General features: G+C 61.0%; 1 protein-coding gene across 5 annotated transcripts in view; it reads left to right on the forward strand.

The window, feature by feature from the left end:
* The window catches only part of SLC8A1 (solute carrier family 8 member A1), a 167,999-nt gene that overhangs the window by 123,969 nt on the left and 20,887 nt on the right, over positions 1 to 23,143 (forward strand). For all 5 annotated transcript variants that reach the window (XM_056130545.1, XM_056130546.1, XM_056130547.1 and 2 more), the window contains exon 3: positions 21,727 to 21,833. In XM_056130545.1, the coding sequence (XP_055986520.1) occupies positions 21,727 to 21,833 (107 nt within the window). The remainder of the gene's footprint in view (positions 1 to 21,726; positions 21,834 to 23,143) is intronic.

Raw genomic sequence — 23,143 nt, forward strand, 5'->3', positions numbered from 1 at the left:
AGAGGGGGAGCTGAGCCAGGATCTTTGTTGCCATTCAGAAACGTCCTCCCCTGCTCCTGCTTCGTTCAGAAACAAATTCGGGCCTAATTTAGTGCCCTTCTCTTGCTCACAATGCAGCAATTACGCCCAATTTGGGATGAGTTTATCGCGGCCAAACAGAGCTCGCCACAGGAAGCGGGAGGAGCCTGGCACAGGCTCCTGGTCCCATCCCTCGGAGCAGGGTGCGGATGCGTGGTCCAGGGCGCAGGCACACTCCACCTCACCAGCACCCACCTCCTCGCAGCCCAGCCTGGCGGGCTCCCTGAGGGCGGTGGCACCACCCCGCCCTGCCCTCGGGCCAGTTCCCGCACCACCCCTCCCCCAATCTGCTCTGCCCAGGCCTCTGTCCTGTGGTGGTCTGCGCCCTTCCCCGCTCACTCACCCGGGGCACCTTCCCTGTGCCGTGGACGACTCCCTTGTGAGCTGTGTGTCCACTTGTCCCAGCTTGGCTGGGAGGGCCCGTGTGGGAACCCTGGGGGTCGCACGGGTGGACGGTGGCCGCTGCCCCCACCCAGGGTGGCTCTCAGGCCTCAGCTTCTGCTGGGGGGGATGGAGTCAGTCTCGGCGTGGGGACAGCCCTCGGGGCTCAGATCACACAACACCTGAGGAAGGTTCTAGAAAGACGGGTCCTGGCTACGGAGATGGAAAGAAGCCGGGGGCAGGCCAGTCCTGTACAGCCCAAAGGCTTTGGGGTCGAAGGGGCCCAGGAGAGGGGACATAGGACAAGGGTCAGGGCGCTGCCTTGTGTGGTCAAGGGCCAGAGGTCAGGGCATCGCCTTGTATGATTGGCTTCAGGGCACTGCCTTGTATGGTCAAGGGTTAGAGGTCAGGGCATTGCCTTGATTGGTTGGGGTCAGAGGTCAGGGTGCTGCCTTGTGTTGTCAGGGCCATGTGTCAGGACATGGTCTTGTGTGGACGAGGTTTGGGGGTCAGGGCGTTTCCTTGCGTGGACGGGGTCAGGGCTGAGCCAGGGCAGGGCCAGGACTCCTGGCCACTGTCCAGCAGGGAGCAGCCCCAGGAGGCTGGTGAGACCACACGGGTCTGCAGGGGCGCCGGGCCTGAGGGAGCCCCACACGCCCGCCACAGACCCGCCGCCTGCCCACGGTGACCACAGCTCTTTCGGGAACGGCCGTGGGCGCTCCAACACTGCCTGCAGCTGTGGGGTCCGAACTACCAAGGGGGGGAGAAGAGACAGTGGACGCTTCGGCCCTGGGAGGGAGCAGGAGAGGCCCCAGCAGCTCGGGTGGGGGCTGGGGGGGTCTGGCATGTGCGGGGCTCGTGCCCAGCTCCCACTCGGGACGGGATGGGCTGCGATCTCCCCGCTGCAAGCGGGCACTGCCCACAGCGTGGGGTGACAGCTGTGCTGTGTGGGCGCGGGTTTGCTTCTGGCCCTGCTGGGCTGGCAGATGCGGGGGCGGGGGAGCCCCACGCCGCTTCTGGAAGCTCCTCCCAGCACACCCCATGGGGCCCGGCCCCCAAGGCAGGCTGCGAGCGGCTCTCCGGGGGCCCCAAGGCTGGGGGAGCTGTGAGCAAGGTGGGGGCCCGACGGGGCCGGAGGGTCAGGCCTGGGCCCGCCACCCACAAGGCACCGCCCTGCCCGCGGTCCTGCCCCCTCGGTCCCCAGAACCAAAGCTTCAGGCCCTGTGGGGAGCCACCCCCAAGGGTCAGACACCCCGTGAGTGTCCCCAGGCAGCGGAGGTGACCTGCCCCCCTTCCTTGGGGGCGGGGCCAGCAGAGAAGACACAAGACACGCAGCCCTGAGGGGTCCCTGGGACTGCGGCTGACTTGGGTTCGGGAGGGAGATGTCACAGGTCACAGCCCCACCCGACTAGAATGCGGCCGGCCGGGTGCAAAGTGCTGGGCCTAGACTGGAAGGGGGCCTAGGAAGCCCTCCAGGATTGCTTTAAGGCAGCCCCCGGGGGGCAGAGCGGGGCGCCAGGGAGCAGCCCCAGACTGACTCCGAGACTCACCAGAGCTGCTGCTTCCTGGAGAAAACAGCTCGTGTCGTTTCCTGTTGTGATAAAGCGAACTTACTAGACTTGGCGTTCTTTATGTGGCATTTACGGTCGCTTCAGTCTGTTTAGAGAACCAAGCCAGAGGGGCTTTGTCTGCGGGTGGGCCCAAGACCCTCGTCGTATCTGTGCTTCTCCCCCACTCTCGGTGGGGAAGGGGGAGTCTCAGGCGAGGCCCTCCAGACTCACCTTCTGGAAGCGACTCAGTCTCGGCTCTGGAAGCTGGCATGTAGCGCCAAGGCCTGGGTCAGCGCCAGCCGGGGCAGCGTGGCCAACAGAGGCATGGCTGGGGGCTTCCTCACCACGGAAACTGTTCTACGCTCGCAGACGGGACCCTGCCGGCCTCCTCCTATAGATTCGTGTCTTGTCTCAGTCCTGCCTCCTGCTTCCAATGGTCTTGTCCCACAGGACTGCTGAGGAAACGTTTGGGTCATTTGATGAGTCTCATTCTCCTTTTTTTTTTTAAATTAAAACTCAGCTCTTCTCGAAAGATCTGAGGTCCAGATGTGCCGTTGTCGCGGGGAATTCCAGGTGTTCTCCCCAGGAGGTCCTCAGCCGTCCAGGCCAGAGGTGCCGAGTCCTTTTCTTCAGTGAGCGCTGACATCGGCGGGAAGGACAGGCGGACACCATCGCTTGGGATTCACGTTAATGTTGATTGCCGAATCCAACTCACGGCGGATGGAATCAAGTGTTCCGTGCGAGCAAGCACCACCTTTGACTCTAGAAGTAGATGATGGGGAAAGTGAATCCTAGCAAGATTTTAAGACTAAATTCACCATCTCCGGCACCGTGATCCTCGTAACAGCACACAGCTATCCACACGCGTTCCGGAAAACTGGGGAGGAGACGATGGGATTGATTCTTCCTAATCCGGTGCTTTGCTTGGTCTCCGTGCCACTGCAGGGCAGACCCTTACAGCAGACCCTGAAAACAGCCTGGCTTTTTCAACGAGGTCCCTTTTTCCAAGGAGCACGTATTTCTTCCTGATCTCCATGAGAATGGCAACAGAGCCGACAGACAGCCGCCGTTCATGTCTCTCTGCAGCTCTGAGCTGCGAGGGTAGAATTGCTGAAACTGGGCTTGTATTCACGTACAGTGCACCAAGCCTTAGCGAAATACCACCTCGACTCTGGGGCTCCCAGACCCTCCATCAGCCTGAAACCTCTGGAAATCACCGCCCTGCCCCCGGCCCTCAGCCCATGGTGAAGCCTCATCCTTCCTGGCACCTCTTGACCTTACAGGCTGCCCTGGGTTTCATCCAGGGACCACGGCTCCCTGGGATCCACTCACTCTCCTGAAGGTCAGCGTGTCCAGCTTGGCCCGAATGTGCCAAGATTCTGAGCCAAACCTGAGGGTGAGTGGGGGAGGGAGAGGGGTGGCGTCTCTCACCGCCTCCGTCCCCCGCATCCCCTTGGCCATCTGTGGCCACTAAATAATTACAACAAGGCGTTCCTGTGTCAGGCTGGGTGGAAACTGAAATCCGTACCAGATGGCAGAGCTAGGATGGGGAGGAGGGAGGACTCTGAAACATCTCCGTCCCTAGCTGGAGGTCTCTCGTGGATGCTCTTAGGTTTCCAAGGCACACTCAGTCGTGTTCAAATGGACGTTCATCTTTTCCTTCCTCTGGGAAGATGCCCTCAGTGCGGCCGCCGGGCGGGCGTGCGGCTCTGTGGACCCTGTTTCCACTGAGACCGTCTCCGAGCGCTGCAGCAGGACCTTGAGCCGTGCCAGGGGGCCGAGCCCTTGGAATGGGGCTGATCCACAGCCATCCCGGCTGGGTTATAAATTTAATTAGCTAATGGAGTGCTGGCGAGGCCCAGGCGCAGATGGCCGCCTCCTCCCTGCTAAGAGCGAAACTGGGCTGTGTCCTGCAGGAAGCCCGCGGCCGGAGCCGGTCCCGTGATCAGAGGAAAACGCAGCTGAGAACCTGGAGCTGATTCTCTTACAGTGGCTGGAGGGGGTGCGGGGAGGACGGTGGTCTGCTTCCAAGCCCCTCCAGCTCTAGCGGCCCTTTCGCACCTTGGATTTGGGGTGCAAAATGGGCTTCAGACACAGTTCCTGCCCAGGAGCAGGGAGCGGCCCTGAGATCGCTGAGCACACAGTGAACAGTTTCCCCACAGCATCTCAACCTGCCCAACCTGCGCGGCGGCAGCAAGTGTCCCCAGGAGCCTGCGAGCTGCTTGCAGATGTCAGTCAGCCCGGGCACACGCGGATGTCGCCCCAGTTCTCCTCCCGGGCTGAAACTGGGCTTGTCAGATTGCCTTGAGCCCTCCCTCTCCCTGCCTTATCCTGGGGGCTCGGCAGGAGGGAGGGAGCTGCCCGCCTGGTGCATTTGCTCCTCGCGTCCTGTCGCTTGTGGTGGTGGGTTTCTCCCTGTGCCATCCCGGTGCATTTGGGAGGAGACTCCTCCAGATACTCCTGTCCGGCGTTGGGCGGGTCTCAGAAGCCTGAGCGGTGGGCAGCCAGGATGCTGCGCCCAGGGCCGGGGACCCTTGCTTTTCCAGCCCAGGCACGGGGAGGGGCTCACGGGCAGAATCGGCCCTGAGGGGACCTGTGGGTGGCTCTCCCAAGGGCACCCCTGGGTGCCCCTCCCAGGCTCTTGCTCTGCAGCTGATCCTGGATGGACTCGGGACTTCTTTCCCTCACTGGCAAGCGTGGGCAGTTGCCTCCGGCCCAGGAGTGCGGGTTCTATGTGGAAGGAGGTACCAGCGCAAGCCCCGGCAGGAAGGGGAGGCCGCACGGGGACACTGTGAGACACTTACACGGCCATGGGCAGCTTGGACCATCCAGGCACCACTTGGGCTTGTTGCTGGACTGAGAGGCCGCGTCTCGCCGTGCACACAGGCTCCCAGAGCGGGGAACCGGCAGTGCGACAGCTCCAGCGGGGGCTCCATGCAGAGCTGCACCCAGGACCCTCAGAGTCGCCTCTGCCCCGCCACCCCCTCGAGCTCAGCACCGGCCACTTCCCAGCTCGGGGCTGCCAAGGTCAGGCTGTGCACCCTGGGGCTTCCGTACGTGCGTCCTCGGCAGGGAGGCCGGTCTGGGCGAGGAAACTGCAGGCACAGCTGTTGTGGCCAGGCCTGGAGCCACACGGCCCAGCCGAGTGGCCAAGACGGGTCTCCCCGTGTCGGTGCCCCGTGCTGGCCATCAGGACCGAATCACGCCGTGGCTCTGAGAGGGACGCACAGGCCACAGGGACTGGGAGCAGAGCATGAGGGCATGCTCCGCGGTGGAGAGGAGCTGGTGACGCAGTGTCGGGCGCAGGTAGGCAGGTGGCCGTCCCGCTGATCTACAAGGCTGAGTGGGGGGTCACACTGAGATGGGAAGGGTGGACCTGCTGGGAGTTTTCACCTCTGTGGACCCGTCGGCTCTGGGCTGGCAGCGCTGGGTCTCTGGAAGCCCGTTCACTCAGTCCATCTGCTGATGGTGGTGTAGCGGGGGACAGAGTCTGAGGCACACGGATGCATGCGTACACACGAGACCACACAGAAAAGGCCAGCACATGCAACACGCAGACCCTGCCGGGGGACGTGGTCAGCGCTGCAGTGACTGTCCGGCTTTCCGTGTTGCAGGTGGCCAGACCCTGCCCGCAGTCGCCGGCCAGAGCGCAGGAGAGTGGGGGCGGTGGGGGCAGACGCCCCCCTGTCTCAGCTGTGGTGCCCGGCTGAGGGGCCTGCGGGGAGCAGCCTGGGTGCTTGTGGGGTCCATTCCCTTGGCTCTTGGCACTGTGGGGCCTGTAGTGGGAGTTTCCTGTGCAGTTTGTTTGCTGAGGGAAGGCTTGAGGGAGGGGTGCCGAAAGGCCGCTTCCTGAAAAGGGAGGGGAGAAGGAACTCAGCGTGGGAACCTCCCCAGTGAACCACCGGCCTTCAGAAGCTGCCCTGGAGCAATGGTCTTTCAGCCCTTTCACACACAAAAGAAATCTGTATGTTTGCTTTGGCTCTAGAGGACCAGAGGGTCATGGCAGAAAACGCTGATCATGCCCCAGACTCTTGGTTTTTGTTGGTTTGGGGACACCGCTGGTGGTGCTCAGGGCTTGCTCCTGGCTCTGCGCTCAGGGCTGACTCCCGCTCTGTGCTCGGGGCTCACTCCCAGCTCTGTGCTCAGGGCTTGCTCCTGGCTCTGTGCTCCGGGTAACTCCTGGCAGGCTGGTCTCAGGGGACCAAATGGAGTGTCAGGGACTGAACCTGGGTCACCCACGTGCAAGGCCAGCGCCCTCCCCACAGTCCTGTCACTCCGGCCACAGTGCCCCACGCCTGAGGGAGGTCAGAAGGCCGAGAGCTGGGACGCGGCCGAGGCCGAGGCAGGTGCCGGCACACGGGGGTCTGGTGGCCGCAAGGGAGCTCATCCTCACGGGGAAGCTCCACTTCCCCTCAGGCCCTGGGGTCTTGGTCCCAAACGGAATGCTATTTCCTGGCGTTTGGGTGTTAGAATATATACTTTCAATCTGACTTGACTTGGAATTTTTTTGTTCCTTAAAGACAGAAGTGAAAGGGAATGAAACGGGGTGGTGAGGGCCGCGCTGGCCCAGGCTTCTTGCTGTGTAAAGGCGTGTGCAGGAGCCCTGGGCACGTGTCGGAAAGTCTGTCCGGGGAAGCAGGTCCTGGGCCAGCCAGGGCAGCCTCTGACCCCCCAAGGGAGCTGGAAGCGTCAGCCAGGGTCATTCCGCCCCAGCCCCCTGAGAAGGGTCTGCGGTTCTGGGCCCTCCTGGGCCACACAGTGCCACCCCTGGGGAGGCGGCGTGAGGGGACCGAGAGTGGACCCTGAGCCCGAGAAGTGCCCTCTGAGCCGGGGCAGCTGCTGGCCCATTCTGGGGCGGCCTCCGTGCTCCCAGATGTTCGGGGGGAGGGTCCCTGGGCTGCTCTCCAGCAGACGCCCGACTGGCTCAGAAAAGCCAAGAACAGAGGCAGTGAAAGGCCCCAAGCCCAGGCCCTGCCCGCGCCCAGGACCCCAGCCATCCTGGAAGGGTCTTCCCACCGGGGGAGGGGAGGCGCAGGGTGGCAGTGGGCAGCGCAGGCTCCCGTGGGCCTGGCGGAGGCTCTGGGGGGACGCGCCGACCCGCCCTGACAGTGAGCAGAGGCACCGAGCGGGAGGCGTGCGGGGTGACACAAGCCGACTCTGTTACAGAAACAGTGTCCTCGGAGCATCGGAATGGCATCTGGTCTGTGTCACGGTGCTGTGGGGGTGGGGGTGGCAGTGGGGGCCGGCCCGTCCTGGCCAAATACGGCCGCAGTCCCTCGGGCTCCTGGTGCGCAGCGGGGGGCGGCCCTGCTGTCTGCCTGCGGGACGCCACGGTCTGTCCACGTCGGGGACAGGCTGAGAGGGACGCGTGTGTCGTCCTGCCCGGGAGAGGGACTCTGAGGCTCTTTTCCCGGTTCTTGCAGGGCTGAATCCACAGGCTCTCAGGCCTCTTCTTCCTTCCTTCCTTCCTTCCTTCCTTCCTTCCTTCCTTCCTCCCTCCCTCCCTCCTCTTCCTTCCCTCCTTCCTTCCTTCCTCCCTCCCCTTCCTTCCTTCCTTCCTTCCTCCCTCCTCTTCCTTCCCTCCTTCCTTCCTTCCTCCCTCCCCTTCCTTCCCTCCTTCCTTCCTTCCTCCCTCCCCTTCCTTCCTTCCTTCCTTCCTCCCTCCTCTTCCTTCCTTCCTTCCTTCCTTCCTTCCTTTCCTTCCCTTCCTTCCCTCCCTCCTTCCCATCCTTCCCTTCCTTCCTCCTTCCTTCCTTTCTTCCCTCATTTCCTTCCTCCTTCCTTCCTCCCTCCCTTCCTTCCTCCCTCCCTCCCTTCTCTCTCTCTTTCTTTCTTTCCTTCCTTCTTTCTTTCTTTCTTCCTTCCCTTCCTTCCTTCCTTCCTTCCTCCCTCCCTCCCTCCCTCCCTCCTTCTCTCTCTTTCTTTCTTTCTTTCTCTCTTTCTCTTTCTTTCTTCCTTCCCTTCCTTTCCTTTCTTCCTTCCTTCCCTTCCTTCCCTCCTTCCTTCCCTTCTTTCCTTCCTTCATTTCCTTCCTCCTTCCTTCCTTCCTCCTTCCCTCCTTCCCTCCCTCCCTCCCTTCCTTCCTTCCTTCCTCCCTCCCTCCCTCCCTCCCTCCCTCCCTCCCTCCTCTTTCTTTCTTTATTTCTTTCTCTTTTTGGGTCACACCTGGTGATGTTTAGGGATTACTCCTGGCAGTGCTCAGGAGGACCATATGGGATGCCCGAGATCAACCTGGGTCTGCAGGGCAAACCCCCTGCCTGCTGTACTATCACTCTGTCCCCTGGAAAAGCATTCCTTAAGCCAGGAGGTTCTGAAGGGCCACTGCCCAAACTTGCATCGGCGTGGGTAGGGCAGGAGGAGTGAGCGAGCGTGAGACCAGGGGTTCCAGCTGGCAGGACGGGCCACAGGGCAGAAGCAGGTCAGGGAGAGGCCGTGCTTGTAGAAAGTTCCAGAAACGGGCTCTGAGACATAGTCCAGGGGTTGTGTTGCTGGCCTTGTACGTGGCCACCCCTGGTTTGATCATAGAGCACCCCCTGGAAGAGCCCCTGAACACAGAGCCGGGGGGGACCCAGAGCACTGCCGGGTGAGGCCCCCAAACAGCTGGGACAAACAAGTTTGTGAATCCGCTTGGGGGGGGGGGGGCTTCTTCCAAGACCCCCTCCTTCCCGGTTCCATCGGAAGCCACCAGAGCCACACGTGTGCAGCCCAGGCCTCCACGTAGGTCCCCTGGCACACTCAAGACCCAGTGCAAGCCGTGTTCTCGGTCCCCAGGCTCCGGATGGAGCCCCTCGCCAGACCTAAACTTTCCAGCGCAGAGGCAGGCCTCCCCCCAAGCCCCCAAACAGGACTTGTCCCCGGGGAAGTCTTCCGCTGAGCGAGCGTCTGCTGGGTCAGCTGCCAAGAGCTGTGGCTTAGTGCATCCCGAAAGAATTCCAAATCAAATGCCTTCCGTCAGCCGTCTCACCACCCGCAGAGAGCCGTGCCCGCCACGGGCCACGCGCGCCCCCTCGCCTCCTCCTCGTTCTCTTCCCCTTTAAAGGGCTTCCCACGGGGCAGGCTGCACCCTGTGCAGTCTCGGTCCTGAGCAGGGAACGCACCGAACCCCAGAGCCCCATGCAAGGGACTGGCTGGACCCCAGCCAAGGGACTGCACAGCCACTCCTTGGGCTGCTCGGTCCCTGGAAGAGGGACTTGCCAGCTCCCTGTGCGGTCAGCCAGTTCCCGCGTACCCCCGGACGCCCCGAGATGAGTCGCTCCCCGGTCTCCGGTCCCGCTGTTCTCGACGTGCTCTGTGCCCACGTGCAGTGCACTTTTCTCTCTGGTCACGTCCTGTCTGTGCAGCCGGGGTTGGTTTTATGAAGTGCAGTCTTATAAAAAAAAAAATCAATGGATCATTTCCCCCTGCAGGCGATACCTGAAGTCTTTCCTGGACGTGGCGAGCTCGCAGTGGAGCCGGGATTCGGCGTCTCCGACGCTCTGCCCCTCCTAGCCTCATTCTGGCGGGGGCCGTGCTGGGAGTCTGGCCGCAAGCGCCCTCTCCCGCCCTGCCTCGGACACCGCTTCCCGGGAGGCGGGTGACACTCCTGGTGGTGCTCAGGGACCAGGCGGTGCCACATGGACCCGGGTCCCCTCGTGCTGCCTGCTCCGCCCGCCGACCCTCCCTCCCCCGAGGGGTCTCCTCCCGTCTGAGTGCCACGTGCTGCTGGTCACACCTCGGGGTACAGTCACCCCCAGAGTGCCCGAGACCCGGCCCACACGCACTGACCGCAGCCCTGCAGCCGCCGGTGTCCCCAGGGCGTGCTGGTGTGCTCAGGGTTCCTGCCCACTGGCTCCTCCTTATTCCCGGTCCTCTCACTCACCGTGTCTCTCTGGGCACGGCATCCATATCCTGTTTAAACCACAGCTCACTCACTTGAGAGGTTAATATAGACACAGTTAAGTCTGGTTTTACTGGGGGTGCTTCGGTTGGGGTTTGGGGCTGACCCGCTGTGCTCAGGGCTTCCTCCTGGCTCTGTGCAGGCCCGGGGGACCCTCCGGGATGTCAGGGTTGCGGCAGGCAAGGCAGGTGCCCTGTCCCTTAAGACTCTCCCGTAAGACTCTCCCCCACTGTGAATTTTGAAAGACGATTCCAGAGGAATCACCTCAGGGACGCCCAATGTCGTCCTCTGCCCCGTCCAGGGCCGAGTGTGCCGTGTCGTGGAGGACAGGACCTCTGTCCCAGGCTGGTCCTCTCCTGGGAGCCCCGTAGGCTGGCACGGGGGGAGGGGGAGCGCGGGCGGGGGGACAAGCGTCACAGCAAGATGAGAAAACATGCAAGCGGGAAAGAAGATTCTTGGAGACTCTCGAATTCATCTCTGAATAGCCCCTTCCCTTCCCATCGGAGAACCCCCATCGGCAACCGTGTTTGTGGGCAAGCGGTGATCCCTGCTCGGACCCGCAGGGTGGGTGCCAGGCAGAGCCCTCGCCCGGTGACCTCCCCACCGCCAGCCTGGGCAGGCGGGAACCATGAGTGGCTCAGGGCCGGGTCTCGGGCACTCTGGGGGTGACTGTACCCCAAGGTGTGACCAGCAGCTCGTGCAGGCTCCATGGCACTCAGACAGGAGGAGACCCCTCGGGGGAGGGAGGGTCGGCGGGCGGAGCAGGCACCCGGGCAGGAGCAGAGCATCACCTGGGACCTGGGTGCCTTCCCCTGGGCCCGGGACAGCACAGGGCAGACCCGGAGGGGGCCCTTCTCTGTCGGGGTCAGGCCTGTGCGCGGCTGCGGGGTAGCGGGGGTCCTTGGGGGAGGGACTTCAGGACCGGCTCTGTGCTTTGGGGACCCTCTGCCATGTCACTAGCCAGTGGGAGCCTCGGGCTTTGGCGCTCGCCTGGGGCCTGGGACTCGCCCGCTCAATGCTCCGGAGTTGTAGGGCCAGGTGGGTGTGGCCAGCCCCAGCCTGGGGCCCCACCGGATCAGAATCCAATTCCTGCAGGCCCCGTCCCAGGTTCCCCCCACCCCCCCCTCCCGTGCTGAAGCCCTGCCCCGCGGCAGCCCCCCACCCTCCCCATACCCGCAGGCCCTTGCAGCTCCAGTTCTCTGTCCTGGGTCAGCTGTGTTCCCCGTGAGTGTGCCGTGACTGGGTGTCCAGGCTCCTTCTCCGTGGCCAAGCTTCTGCGTCAGCTGCTCCCTGGGCCGGGGTCTGTCTCTGCTTTGTCTCCGTGCCCCTCCTAACGGGCTCCTCTCGTCTCTCTGTCTCACTGTCCGTATCTCTCAATCTCTGCCTCGTTGTCTCGGTCTCGCTGTATCTCTCCAGCTGTCCCTTTGTCTCTGTCTCTGTCTCCGCCCGCCCCGTGCCCCACCGCGCACGCTGCCTGCCGGCCCCCTGACTCAGCCCGTTTTTGCCGACTGCTCCAGGCACGGGACATGATCCCCTTCTCGCCCTTACACACCCGCCCTGTAAATTTTCGCTTTATTGCCTCGCGTGGACAGGGAGGCCGTCCCGGCCGTGTCGCGGTCACCCACCCCGCAGTCCTGTCTGAGAGAACGCAAGGACAGCACTTTTCCCTGTAATTCATTAACCCGAGACGTCAGTTCCCGATAATTTCATTTAAAAACTGAATACACCCCGCTATCACGGTGGCCGTAAATCTTGCCAAGACCATTCACCGCGGGTAAAAAACGAAACGAGGCCTGCGCTCAGGCCTGAATTTATGGTTCTCGCCAGCTCAGCTTCCGAGGGCAGAACTGGTCTCTGCCCACGTCGCTCACGGAGTCACAGGCAGGAAAAGCCACGGCCACAGGGCCACTGGCCTCGTCCTTCTGCAGCCACCGGCCTTCCCTTCCTCTCGCACCTCCCCCTTTTCCCTCTGCTCGGCCACGGTGCCTGGCCAGGGCCCCTCTGCCCTGCGCGTGCTCCCCGCCGTCCTCCCGCTGCGGGAAGGCCCGTCCTTGGGGTCAGTGGTGCAGATGCCTGCCGGTGGCCCCCTGGGGCTGTGAGTCCTCTTTCCTCCTCTGCCCCTGCCTGACGTCACCGCTGTTGGGGGCCGACGGCACATCGCTCTGTGACTCTGAAAGCCCCTGGCAGCGGGCAGTCGCCTCTGAGTCCTGGCCAGAGCCCATGCAGTGCCCACGCCGGCCACCAACAGCACACAGGCCACCTGCCCTGCCCTGGAGGCTGGGTTTTGCATCTTGGGACGCGTGGGTGGTGTTTCCCAGAGCCACTGAGAGCCTTCAGGGCACTGCGCTCTCAGGACAGAGCAGGCGACCCCGTGTGACAAGATGTTCCCAATGCAGGACGTGTGGGGCACAGCCCCCGGGGCCTGAGCATGGCTGGCCCGTCCCGATGCTGCTTTCATTGTCGGGGTGCCGAAGTCCCAGCGCTGTGGGTTTAGGGGTTCTCTTCAGCTCTTACTCACCGTGGACCATCACTATTGGGAGATCTGACTTATGAAAGGCATTGAATTCAGACTGGAGGGAGGCTTTGTGCTTCTAGGAGCTCCAAGACGGAGTCAGGAGAGGCTTCGGGGCTCCAGAATTCCCCCCACACACACCCCAGGGCAGTCAGCGGCCTCAAGCAGAGAAATCACTTTCCAGGGGCTCTGGCCTAAGTGCTACTTAAACTGCCTGCAAAGTTCCCGTGTCTGCTGACTGGCCAGAGGCTGCCGTGGTGATCCCTCTCGTGTCTCCTGTGCCCTCCCTCTCTGAGCACCAGCTCCACATTCACAGGATTAGGTAAAAGCATTAGCACCCTGCTGAGCTGGAGAGACGCGGGCTCGGCCATCAGCTGGCCTCGGCTCTGATTTCTGAGCTAGCCCCACGCCGCAAAGAGACCACGCAAAGGAGGTCTGTGGGCACGTGCCCGTGGGGGCTGAGCGTGGATCACCGGTCACTGCACACCGTTCAGCTTTACAGGGAAATGTGTCAGTCAGTCCCAGGCCTGCTCCGTGCCAAAGGAGAAGACAGCGTGAGGTAAAAACTACCCAGGCAGTCCGCGGAAATGCAGCCAGACTCTCACAGACGTTCTGTCTCTGTCTCTCTCTCTTGATCTCTCGGCCCAGGGGGCTTTCTCATTTTACGATTGAAGGAAGTGAGATTTGGAGCATGAGGAAGTAATTTGACTGAGGTTGGGCTGCAAACGGTTTCCTGTATTTACATATTTATGTAAAATATTGACCCTTGAGTCACCGGCTGTCAGAGTGCGTGCTGCGAATGCCAGTCTCGCAGGCCTCCTCTGCCCGTCAGAGCCGGGGAGCTCAGTCAGGCTCAGCCGGGAGAGAACCGCTGAATGGGTTGTCTGAATGGAGATTACACGAGCGGCAAAGGTGGAGAATGATAAGGACTTGCTCTGGGAACTCTTCCCTGTGTATTCCTTGTCGTGCTTCACAAAACAAGATCAAAAACCGAAAGCCTCCTCGAACCCCCCCAATAATCACTGAGCCCCCTTGGGAGCCCGGGGTTAACCCCCGAGTTGCTGCAGCCTTTCTGCAGTGCCCTGTCTGCCTTCCGCAAACCTACCCGCGTCTACGCCGTCTGACTTGGTGAAGCTGCTCCTTCCAAGCACGGGGCAGGAGAGGGGTGCAGAGGGTGAGCAGGACACATGTGTCAAACGTTCGGAGGTGATCGCTATTCTCCGCGGAACTCGGGCTTGGGGCCTGTAACGACCTGGCGGGCAGCAGCTGCAGCGCGTCCTGCTGGCGTCCCCAGGAGCGTTGGTCCAGGTGCCCGCTCCCTTCAGCTCAGACTCGGGAGGCCTGGGAGGAAGCCACGCGGCCCGGCTGGAGTGGGCCCCTGAGCTCTGCTCCCAGCGGCTGTCAGCGAGGTGGGTGCCCGCCGGACCCGCTGGGAGGAGCCCATTGTGTTTGCCCGTGGCCAAGGCCAACCGCCCCATCCTTCCATTCCCACCTGTGACTCCCCCCGCCCCCGCGGAGCCCGGAGATTCCCACCCTGAGTTCCTCTCGGGGGACGGTTGGAGGCCCCGCTGGGTCCTTCCATTCTGAATCCCCGTGAATGAAGAGCACAGAGCCCTTTCTCGCTGAAAGCAGAGTTTTCAGGGGAAACACGGCCGGGCACCCTCTGAGACCGTCTCCACTTAGCGCTCACTGTCTGGGGGTGGTACCCTTGAGCAGGAAAGGAAGAGGAATATAGAGTAACAGGATGGGAGACTGACACCGAAGGACAGTAGAGATAAGGGCCAGGAGGTCGGCTTGGAAGCCGGCCTCACATGCTGGGGGGAAAGGCAGCTCAGATAGAGAAGGGAGCACCAAGTAAAGGGTGCCTGGAGGGCCCACTCAGGATGGGAGATGAGTGCTGAAAGTCGACTATAGACCGAGCGTGATGGCCACTTAATACCTCTATTGCAAACCACAACACCCAAAAGGAGAGCGAGCGAAAGGGAGCACCCTGCCACAGAGGATGCTGGAACACATTGGTGGTGGAGAATGGGCACTGGTGGAGGGATGGGAACTGGATCATTGTAGGACGAAACATAATCACGAAAGGTTGTAAGTCTGTAGCTGTATTTCATGGTGATTCATTTAAAATTTTAAAAAAGTAATAATAAAAAGAGGAGAGAGAAATGCAGATGGTAGCTGCTCTTGTACTGCCTAGACACTGGGGCCCTGGGTCACGTGGACGTGTATGTGTGTGTGTGTGTGTGTGTGTGTGTCTGTCTGTCTGTCTGTCTGTCTGTCCTCAGGCCAGGCTCCGGGCCCTGGTGCTGTGCTACCAAGCAGCCTTCCTCCGGAAGCCCCGTAACTCCCAGAGCATCAACAGTGAGGATGGTGATGGGTACCCTGGAAAGCCACGCGTGTTGTGTGTTGCGTGTTGCGTGTTGTGTGTTGCGTGAAACGTGTGCGTTCATCACCAGCACCAGCTCTTCCGCGGTGAGAAAGAGGGGAGAAGCAGCGAGAGGCACGTTGCTTCCAGGAGCCCAGGCTGAGGGGGGTGGGGGTGGCAGGGTGGGGGGCTGGCAGGTCACAGATGAGTGTCCCCCCCTGCCCCATGCTCTGCTCGTCCTGAGTTTTGGTTGGCGAACCTGCAGGACATGGGGTGAGAGAAGCTTCCGTGCATAAGGCTTGAGGGATTAGCGGGGATGTGGGGGGGGGGGGGGCAGCAGTGAGGGAAGAACGCTATTGGACGGCAAACGCGGGAGCCCCTCAGCTGTTGGACGGCAAACGCGGGAGTTGTGCTGACGGGCAGGCAATGGCGGGGGATTTTCGGGCGATTCCGCAGTAAGAGTCATTTGCTGCAGTGGGAAGGGAAGCTTGGAGAGGGACCCGAGAGCTCGTCTTGGGAAGCCGCATTGGCTGGTGATTCCTGAAATCTCCAGCCCATCTAGCCGAGGGTTGATCCTTATGAAGGGGGAAATTTCTGCTTTAAAACTGGACATAGGTAGGGGGCTGGAGCGATAGCGCAGTGGGTAGGGCATTTGCCTTGCACACGGTCGACCCGGGTTCGATTCCCAGCATCTCATATGGTCCCCCGAGCACCGCCAGGAGTAATTCCTGAGTGCAGAGCCAGGAGGAACCCCTGAGCACCGCTGGGTGTGACCCAAAAAGCAAAACAAAACAAAAAACTGGACATAGAAACTTCCCACAGGCAGAACTCAGACGAGAACTTATGTAAGGACCAGGGAAGGAAGATGACGGTGGAGAGTTCTGGAAGCCTCAGTGATGGGGGCAGGAAAGGCCCCAAGGCTGTGACGAGGAATTAGGGCCAGGAGAGATTCACCTTGTATAGTTAATGCCAAGCAGTTTCTCCCTTTGAAAGCCCCAAACCTTCATTTTTTTACTGTCTTATGTATCTCCCCACTAAAATGTGGAACAGTTTCATTGGGTTGGTGCAGATAAGAGGCAGCCGACCTATCCAGAACGGAAGTGAATTCCTGATCTATTACGACACTTCATGGAGAGTCCCCGCCATTTGAAAAGAGATTTTAGACTTGTTTTCTTGTCATGAGAAATGTTTGAACGGTAACATTGAAAAACCATGACACCAGACTTAATTGACACGCACACACATATACGTATCCAAATGATGTCGAGGCCAAGAGCAGTCGTTTTTGACTGACACCTGGGAACCACTAGTGGTGGGCTCAGGGGTCGTTTTTACTTCCTTTTCCTCATTGAGCACTTGTCAAGTCTTCGACCGTGAGCAAGCATTACTTTAACAAGCAGCAAAATACACTTTGAGAAAATAATAGCCCAGTTACTGGAAAGCAGCTGATACGGGTTTAATGCAACTCATGAGAAAGTTCAGAATTACCAAGTTCCTCATACAAATTTTTGTCTGATCGTTGATGACATTTTCCGGAAACAAAATCCAAATGTCTCCTCAGAGTCGAGGTTCGTCTGGGTTGTCAAAGAAAGCCAGGCGGCACTTAAGATGTTGCACTCGAAGGCCCTGAAGGGCAGGAGGATGCTGGGCTGGCACCTGCTCACCCAGAATCCCCGCCACAGCCTGGATATCCTTGTAAGGATGGGGAAACTGAGGCACCAGTAGCTCAGTCCCACCAGTTCCATCGAGCGGATCCCACAAGCCTGGATCTGGACGGGCCGCCCCCAGGTGCAAGTACAAACGGTGATGACGGCCTGGGTGGACGCTTGCACCACCTCTGCGGGGAATCTTCCTGCAGGCCCTTCCCAGGGCAGGAGCTCAGCCTTCGAGAGGAGGGAGAGCCCGGAGATGCAGGATGCACAGTAGGACACTCGTTGGCCTGCAGCTGCCCTGGGCTCATCCCTGGAACCCCGCGGTTCCCCGAGCGTGACCAAGAGCGATCCCTGAGCACAGAGCCAGGAGCACCGCTGGGTGTGGCCCCAAAGCAAATAAGTGACATTAGAGAGGAAGAGGCGGGAACTCCCGGAGGTCCGTGAAGTCCTCAAGCGTTCTCCTGACCCCAGCAGTGCCTGATCAGTCTCAGCGATTGTGTGATTCCTGGAGAAAAACCAATCCTGGACAGCTCCGCCAGCTTCCTGAGACTGCCTGGCACGATGTGCTCAGCTGGCCTGGTCGTCCACCAAGGATGTCCCCGAGGCAGTGCCACAGCCCGCCTGCCTTCAGGCACTTCAGCCTCCACTGTGAGGTGCAAATCCAGAATCTAAACACGAGTGCCGAGGCGGGTCTGCCCTGAAGCCTTGTTGAAGAGCGGCGCGGTGAGCTGTGGACACGGAACAGACACGGGAACAGAAAAGTCAATGTGTCACTGTTGATTTGTTTTAGCGACGTTCAGGCAAGCGTCTGCTCGGCATCTGTGAGAAGATTTTGTACGAAAGCGCGAGGAGAGCACTCGGTCGGTCACCGAGTTTCCCGTGGAGGGCAGAAAGGAAGGGAGGAGAAGGTAACGGGCTGCAGAAGTGCCACCAAGCCCAGCCGTGTGGTTCCCTCAGTGACAGATGAGCCCGGCATTTTCTAGAGCCAAATCTTCCCATTGCTTTCCGGGGAAACAACTTTAAACCGAGAATCTTGACAAAGGAGGGTGGGCCAGAGGTGCCGTGACCTTAGGGGACCAGGTGGCCGCCCAGGAATGTGGGATCATCATTGGAGATGAGGAATCTCCTCACGGGGGCGGGGGGAGGATTCCAGCAATTCCTTGGAACTTCGATTCAGTTACTTCCACGTTCTTAGGCAGGGCAGGGGCCAGGAGCCCCCGTGGGAGCGTGTGTTTGGTGTGATGAAGGGACCCGCGGGTGCACGGAGCGCCCTGGACATTACCTGGACTCTGAGGATTTCCTTCCAGAGAGCCTGGTGGCCCCAGCAGGGTGGGCGCTCTGACCCGGTCAACCCCAGGCCAAGGAAGCATCATCCAATGCCACGAGCCTCCCTCTCTGGGTCCCGCCACGGGGACGCCCAACATCTGCACAGTGAGACCACACAAGAGTGAGCACAAGGCCTGGGGAACCTCCGGGTGGAGGCCCCACGCTGGATCCCCAGAACCACACGTTGCCCTGAGGACACTGGGGCGCCCCTGGAAGCAGAGGATACCGCAATGGGGGTGGGGGGTCCCAGCACCAGGACTTCAGCCCGTCAAAGCCAGGAGCTTGGGCAGACACTCTCTCCAGAAATCTAAATCTTTTCAAATATCTAGTCCAAGGTTGACGGTCAGCACGGTGCTGACCCAGCCACAGGGAGCTCGCAGACCCAGGCCCTTTCTGGGCTGCCCTGAAACCAGCGTTCTGGTGGCCGGGGTGTGTTCTGGGGGTGGCACCGCGCTGGGGACAGCTCGGAGCCCGGGGGAGCAGAGGGCCGAGCATGGTGCTGGCATCCAGCCGCCCCGAGGGCTGCTGCAGAATCCGAAGGAACGGCCTGTACTTTTCCATGCAACGGACGGAACCTTCTTTAACCAAATGTGCTTTTTTAAGAAGCGAAATCAAAATGTGTTTCCAGAAAGGTGTTGGGCACCTTGAGAAATATTTTAAAGTTTTCCTAAGACTCCCAAATGCTTTGCTCATTTCCAGAAAATAGAATTTTCTAAAAAAAAAAAAGAAGTTTGATTTTATGAAGATATATATTTAAAAATAAAATCCAGGACCTGAGAGAAAGATAGAGTTAGTACAGCAAGGAGCGGGTGGTTGTCTTGCATGCGGCTGGCCGGGCGCCGTCCCCAGCTCTGGGTGGAACCCCTGAGTCCTGCCAGCCGTGATCCCTGAGCACAAAGTGTGGCCACAAAACCAAAAAGGAGAATCTAGTGGACAGGTCACTTGAAAAGCATGTGACATCCTGTGCTCCTCGCTCCCCTCTGAGTGACAGTGCTGACGCAGGAACCGCACAGTCCGTGAAGCAGGGAGGTCGTTCCAAAGAGAGGTCTCCCTGTGGCCATGGAACCGCCCTTGTGTAGACGACAGGGGCCGTGGCACTGCCCGTGAATAGACCGTAGGGGCCTGAGGCAGACCAGGGTCTGCACGGGCGCGCCCGCTGTTGAGGGCTGGCAGCATGCAGGAGCAGATCGTGCTGACCCTCACTGGCGTGACCTCAGTCCCCGCTAATGTGACTCGCCCTGGCACCACCCTGGGCTGGGTGTTGGGAGAATACCAGTTCCCAGCGCCAGGGCCCTGGGCAGAAGAGGCCCAGAGAGCGTGTTCCCTGGGTGCTGGGTGTGAAGGAACTCCAGAATCTTCCATCTAGACAGGTGCTAAGTTTAGAACCCAAAGTCTTTCCAGAATCCGTTTTTGAAAAGTTGGTAAGTAAAAGCAGGGAGAGCCTAGAGCTAGCAGAGTGGGGTGGGCACTCGCCTCACAGGTGGCTGACGCAGGTCCCGTCCCTGGCACCGCGTGTTCTCCCCGAGCACAGAGCCAGGAGTGAGCCCCCAGCCCTGCCGGGTACGGCCCCGAAACCAAAATAATAATAATGAATCGACAAAAAGGAAATGTCTTAAAAGTGGGTGAGCACTTTTCCTTCGTGATCTGGGCTTGGGGGAGGAGTGTTTGGGTTCGCAAGGGGAGCCTGACCTCGTGCAGAGACGGGCGGCAGCATCCTCTGAGCACCGGCTCCTGGGACTGGCTTGACTCTGCCGAGGAGGAAACCCAAGGGCCCAGGACTGGCTCACGGGGAGTCATCACAGCGACCGTGGCATGGGGGGCGTCTGGACGTGGCGCCTTGTGGCCCCCAGAGGCCGTGGCAGCCCTCGGCCTCTTCTCGCTCCTTCTTCCTCCTGGCTCTCAGCCTCACGGCCACCCTCGGCAAGCGAGTTGCTGAGGACTCTGGTCCTGGTGGACAGGGGCCTCTGAGGACAACGTCCAGGGCTCATTGTGTCGTGCGGGCTGGTGACGGCGGGCGTCTCTCAGGGTCAGCGCTGAGACCACAAGGCCGTGGGGGTCCCACCCACGCTGTCTGTCTGTCTGTCTGTCTGTGGGCCTGTCGGGGTGGGGGCAGGGGCGCGTGCCGCCACCAAGGGGCTCCCACATCTCTGCCGTCTCATCTCATGCACACGGTGGGGCAGGGCCGGCTCGGCCGTGCAGGGTGGAGAGTGAGAGGGACATCTCCGAGGGAGCCTGACAGGGGCCTGCCCGTCGTGTCCAGGCACAGGGACCCTCATGTTGGCCTGTGGGTCCCACGCTCGGGTCCAGGGGACGGAGCCTGGTCTGGGGGGCGACACCCCCTTCCTCCTTACAGCAGGGCAGCAGCTGGTATCATGGGATGGGCAAGGGCCACTGCAGAGGAACCCAAGCAAAGAGAGAGGGAGGTTGGCCGGATCTTAGAGGACCCACGTACCTCGCCCATGGCACCAAATTTGGGCTGGAAATGGAAGTGACCGTTGCTTCTAGAAAAAAAGAATTGCCTTTTGGACTTCTGTGGAAGAAACGCGCACTATGGCATCACCTATGTCTCAAGCCCGTGTCTTTGTAGGCCAACATGCATGACAGAGCCAGAAATACACAGGTCCCATCACTCGTATTCCTCCCTGCCCCAGACCCCTGACGCTTCTCTCTGTGGAATGTCGCTCAGACATTTTATGATTTTTCGCATATTGGGGACAGGCTTTTTACGCTAAGTAAACAGGTGAATTCCAGAACACGGCCTAGAAGCAAGACAGGAAATTGTCGCTGCGTCCACCGGCTGAGTTTTGTCCTTTTGTGGGCTGTGGCTCTGCCTGGTGACAGTTCTGTCACCACTCTCGGCTGCCCCTTGAGCCCCTGGTCTCAGCCTCGGGGTTGGGGGCTGAGAGGGACAAGGCCGGGCCTCCAGCTCCTCGCCAGGGCCGTCTCAGAGGGTGACCCTCCCCCCGGCCGGTCTCCCGTGAGGAGCAGAGGGACTTGCTGGCCTCAGCCTGCTGGCCCCGGGACAGGGGCGACCTCTGCTGGCTTCCTTCACCCACGGTCATGCCGGGGACCAGGACGAGGGGAGGGAAAGGCACTGGGGGCGTCTCCTTCCGAGAACCTGGGAGATTCTGCTGAAACTCGGCCGTGCGCACCCCTGTGAGCCCGCATGTCTGTATCAAGGCATCGTTGCGGAAACTTGAGTCAGAAACGTTCTTGCCTGGCGTAAGGAGACAGACCCACACGGACACACGCAGCTCAAGGACAGCGTTAGGGGCCCTGCGGAGGCCGCAGTACGCGAAGTGATCAAGGCCTTGCTAGCGAGAAGGTCACACATTAGGGCTGTTTTCCGAGCTGCTGGGGCTTCCGGGGAGTTGAGATTTGCATGATATTAGCACTTGCCCTGCCAGCCTGTCACTCAACCTCCCTGCCCTCGGGTGGCGAGAGGCTCCGGGGAGTCTCAAGACGCAGCCTGGGTGCCTCGGTGGTGGGTCACAGTCCCCGTGCCCCCCACCCAGGCAGCGCTTCCATCCTTGGAAACAGACGGAGCCCAGCCAGCTCCCCCGTGAGCCTGGGACTGTGGGGCCAACGGAGTGACCTGTCGCGCCTATTTTATCTGGCGGCCTCTTGCCGCACGCATCTCCTTCATGAGGGGCACAGTGGCCAGAGGGTGCTGGAAGCCGAGGGCAGTGCCTTTCTGCCCCTCGAGGGCGCCCTGGGGCTCCTGGCTCGCCCGCCGCAGGCTGCAGGAGCACAGCAGACGGTGCAGGGAGCACGGGCTGACCATCTGGCCCGCCCTGCCCGGGACACCCTCTGGGGCAGGACTCCGGGCGGCCGTCTTCGGGAGCCGAGCCACACGTGGGGCGCGGGGCCCCGACGGCCGCTGCCCCCGCTGCTCCCCTCCCCGCCAGCCCTGTCCTTCCCTTTGCTCCCTTCTCCCTGCTTTGCTCTGGCCCTTGTCCGTCACTTTCTGTTCTTCTCTATTGCAGCAAAACAATATCAGTCAAGGTAATTGATGATGAGGAGTATGAGAAAAACAAGACCTTCTTCCTTGAGATCGGAGAGCCCCGCCTGGTGGAGATGAGCGAGAAGAAAGGTGGGGGGGCTGGTCGGGGCCGCAGCCCCCAGCTTCTGCCGGCCGTGCTCCGGATGCCTGTCCATGAGAGCGTGACTCACCGCACACATCCCTCCCGCCACGTCACGGGGCCTGGAGCTCACGGGGCCGCAGGGCGGCGGCGGGACGGGCGGTGGGCGCCGCGGAAGTCAGCTCCCCGGCTGCGCGCCCAAATTCGGGGTTCTCCTGCCCGCCCGTGGCGCGGGAGGCATTGGGGAAGGGCGCGGCAGGGCCGGCCCGAGCTCCAGGCGCCCGTCTCTTGGCGAGGAGCCCATGTGCTGCGTCTCCTCCGTAACCTCCCAGTAACCTGGCCTGGCCACCCCAGCATGAGCGTGTGACGCCAACCATCTGTTCTGCGTTTGTCTTGTGTTCCCACAGGAAGATCATTACCATTAGAATATTTGACCGTGAGGAATATGAGAAAGAGTGCAGTTTCTCTCTTGTGCTGGAAGAGCCCCAGTGGATAAGAAGCGGCACGAAAGGTGTGGGCGTAGCCAGAGCCGCCAGTGAGAGACTGTGCTCTTCCCCTGTGTCCTACTCTCACACTAACGCTCTCCTTCCTCCGCTGCCAGCACTGGCCCCCTGGCCCTCCGAGCTTCCGCACTGTCCTTGCCCTCCCCGGGTCCCCCGGAGCACCGAGCAATGCCGTGTCCTCGCACAGCCAGGCAGAGAAGGCCTCCCGCGGGCCTCCCTAGTGCAGGAGTGAGGCTCTGACGCAGGGGGTCCGGGCCTCGTGCTGAAAGTGGAGTCCAGCCGCCGCCCCTCCCTCGGGGTGGCAGGGAGACCAGTGGCTATTTTAGGAGCAGTGGGCAGGGCTGATGGCGGTCAAAGGGCACGTCGGGACAAGCAGCTTCTTGAGGGAGCCCCGCTTACAGGCAAATGAGAACAAGGATCCTTAAAGAACGCTGCTCTCAATGTTCTGGCGTTTCCAAAGGCACAATATCGTCACGCCAAGGGTGACGATCAGAGGGACCACCGGGAGAGATAGTACCGCAGTCAGGGGGCCTGCTTGGCATGCAGTCGACCCGGGTTCAGTCGCAGCATACCGTGTCATCGGGAGCACTGTCAGGTTAGATCCTGAGTGCAGAGCCAGGAATCACCTGAGGATCGCCTCACGTGGCCCAAAAACAGTAACAGAAAGGACCCTCCGTGGGCCTGAGAGACAGGACAGGGCGAGGCACTTACCTGGCCTGTGGCTACTTCAGTCCATCCCCTGGCCCTGCCCATGTCCCCACGTACTACCGCCCATAAGCACAGAACCAAGCCCCGAGCGTAGCTGGGTATGACCCAAA

The sequence above is a fragment of the Sorex fumeus genome, unplaced genomic scaffold (assembly GCF_029834395.1).
Source record: "Sorex fumeus unplaced genomic scaffold, SorFum_2.1 ptg000079l, whole genome shotgun sequence".
Classification (NCBI taxonomy): domain Eukaryota; kingdom Metazoa; phylum Chordata; class Mammalia; order Eulipotyphla; family Soricidae; genus Sorex; species Sorex fumeus.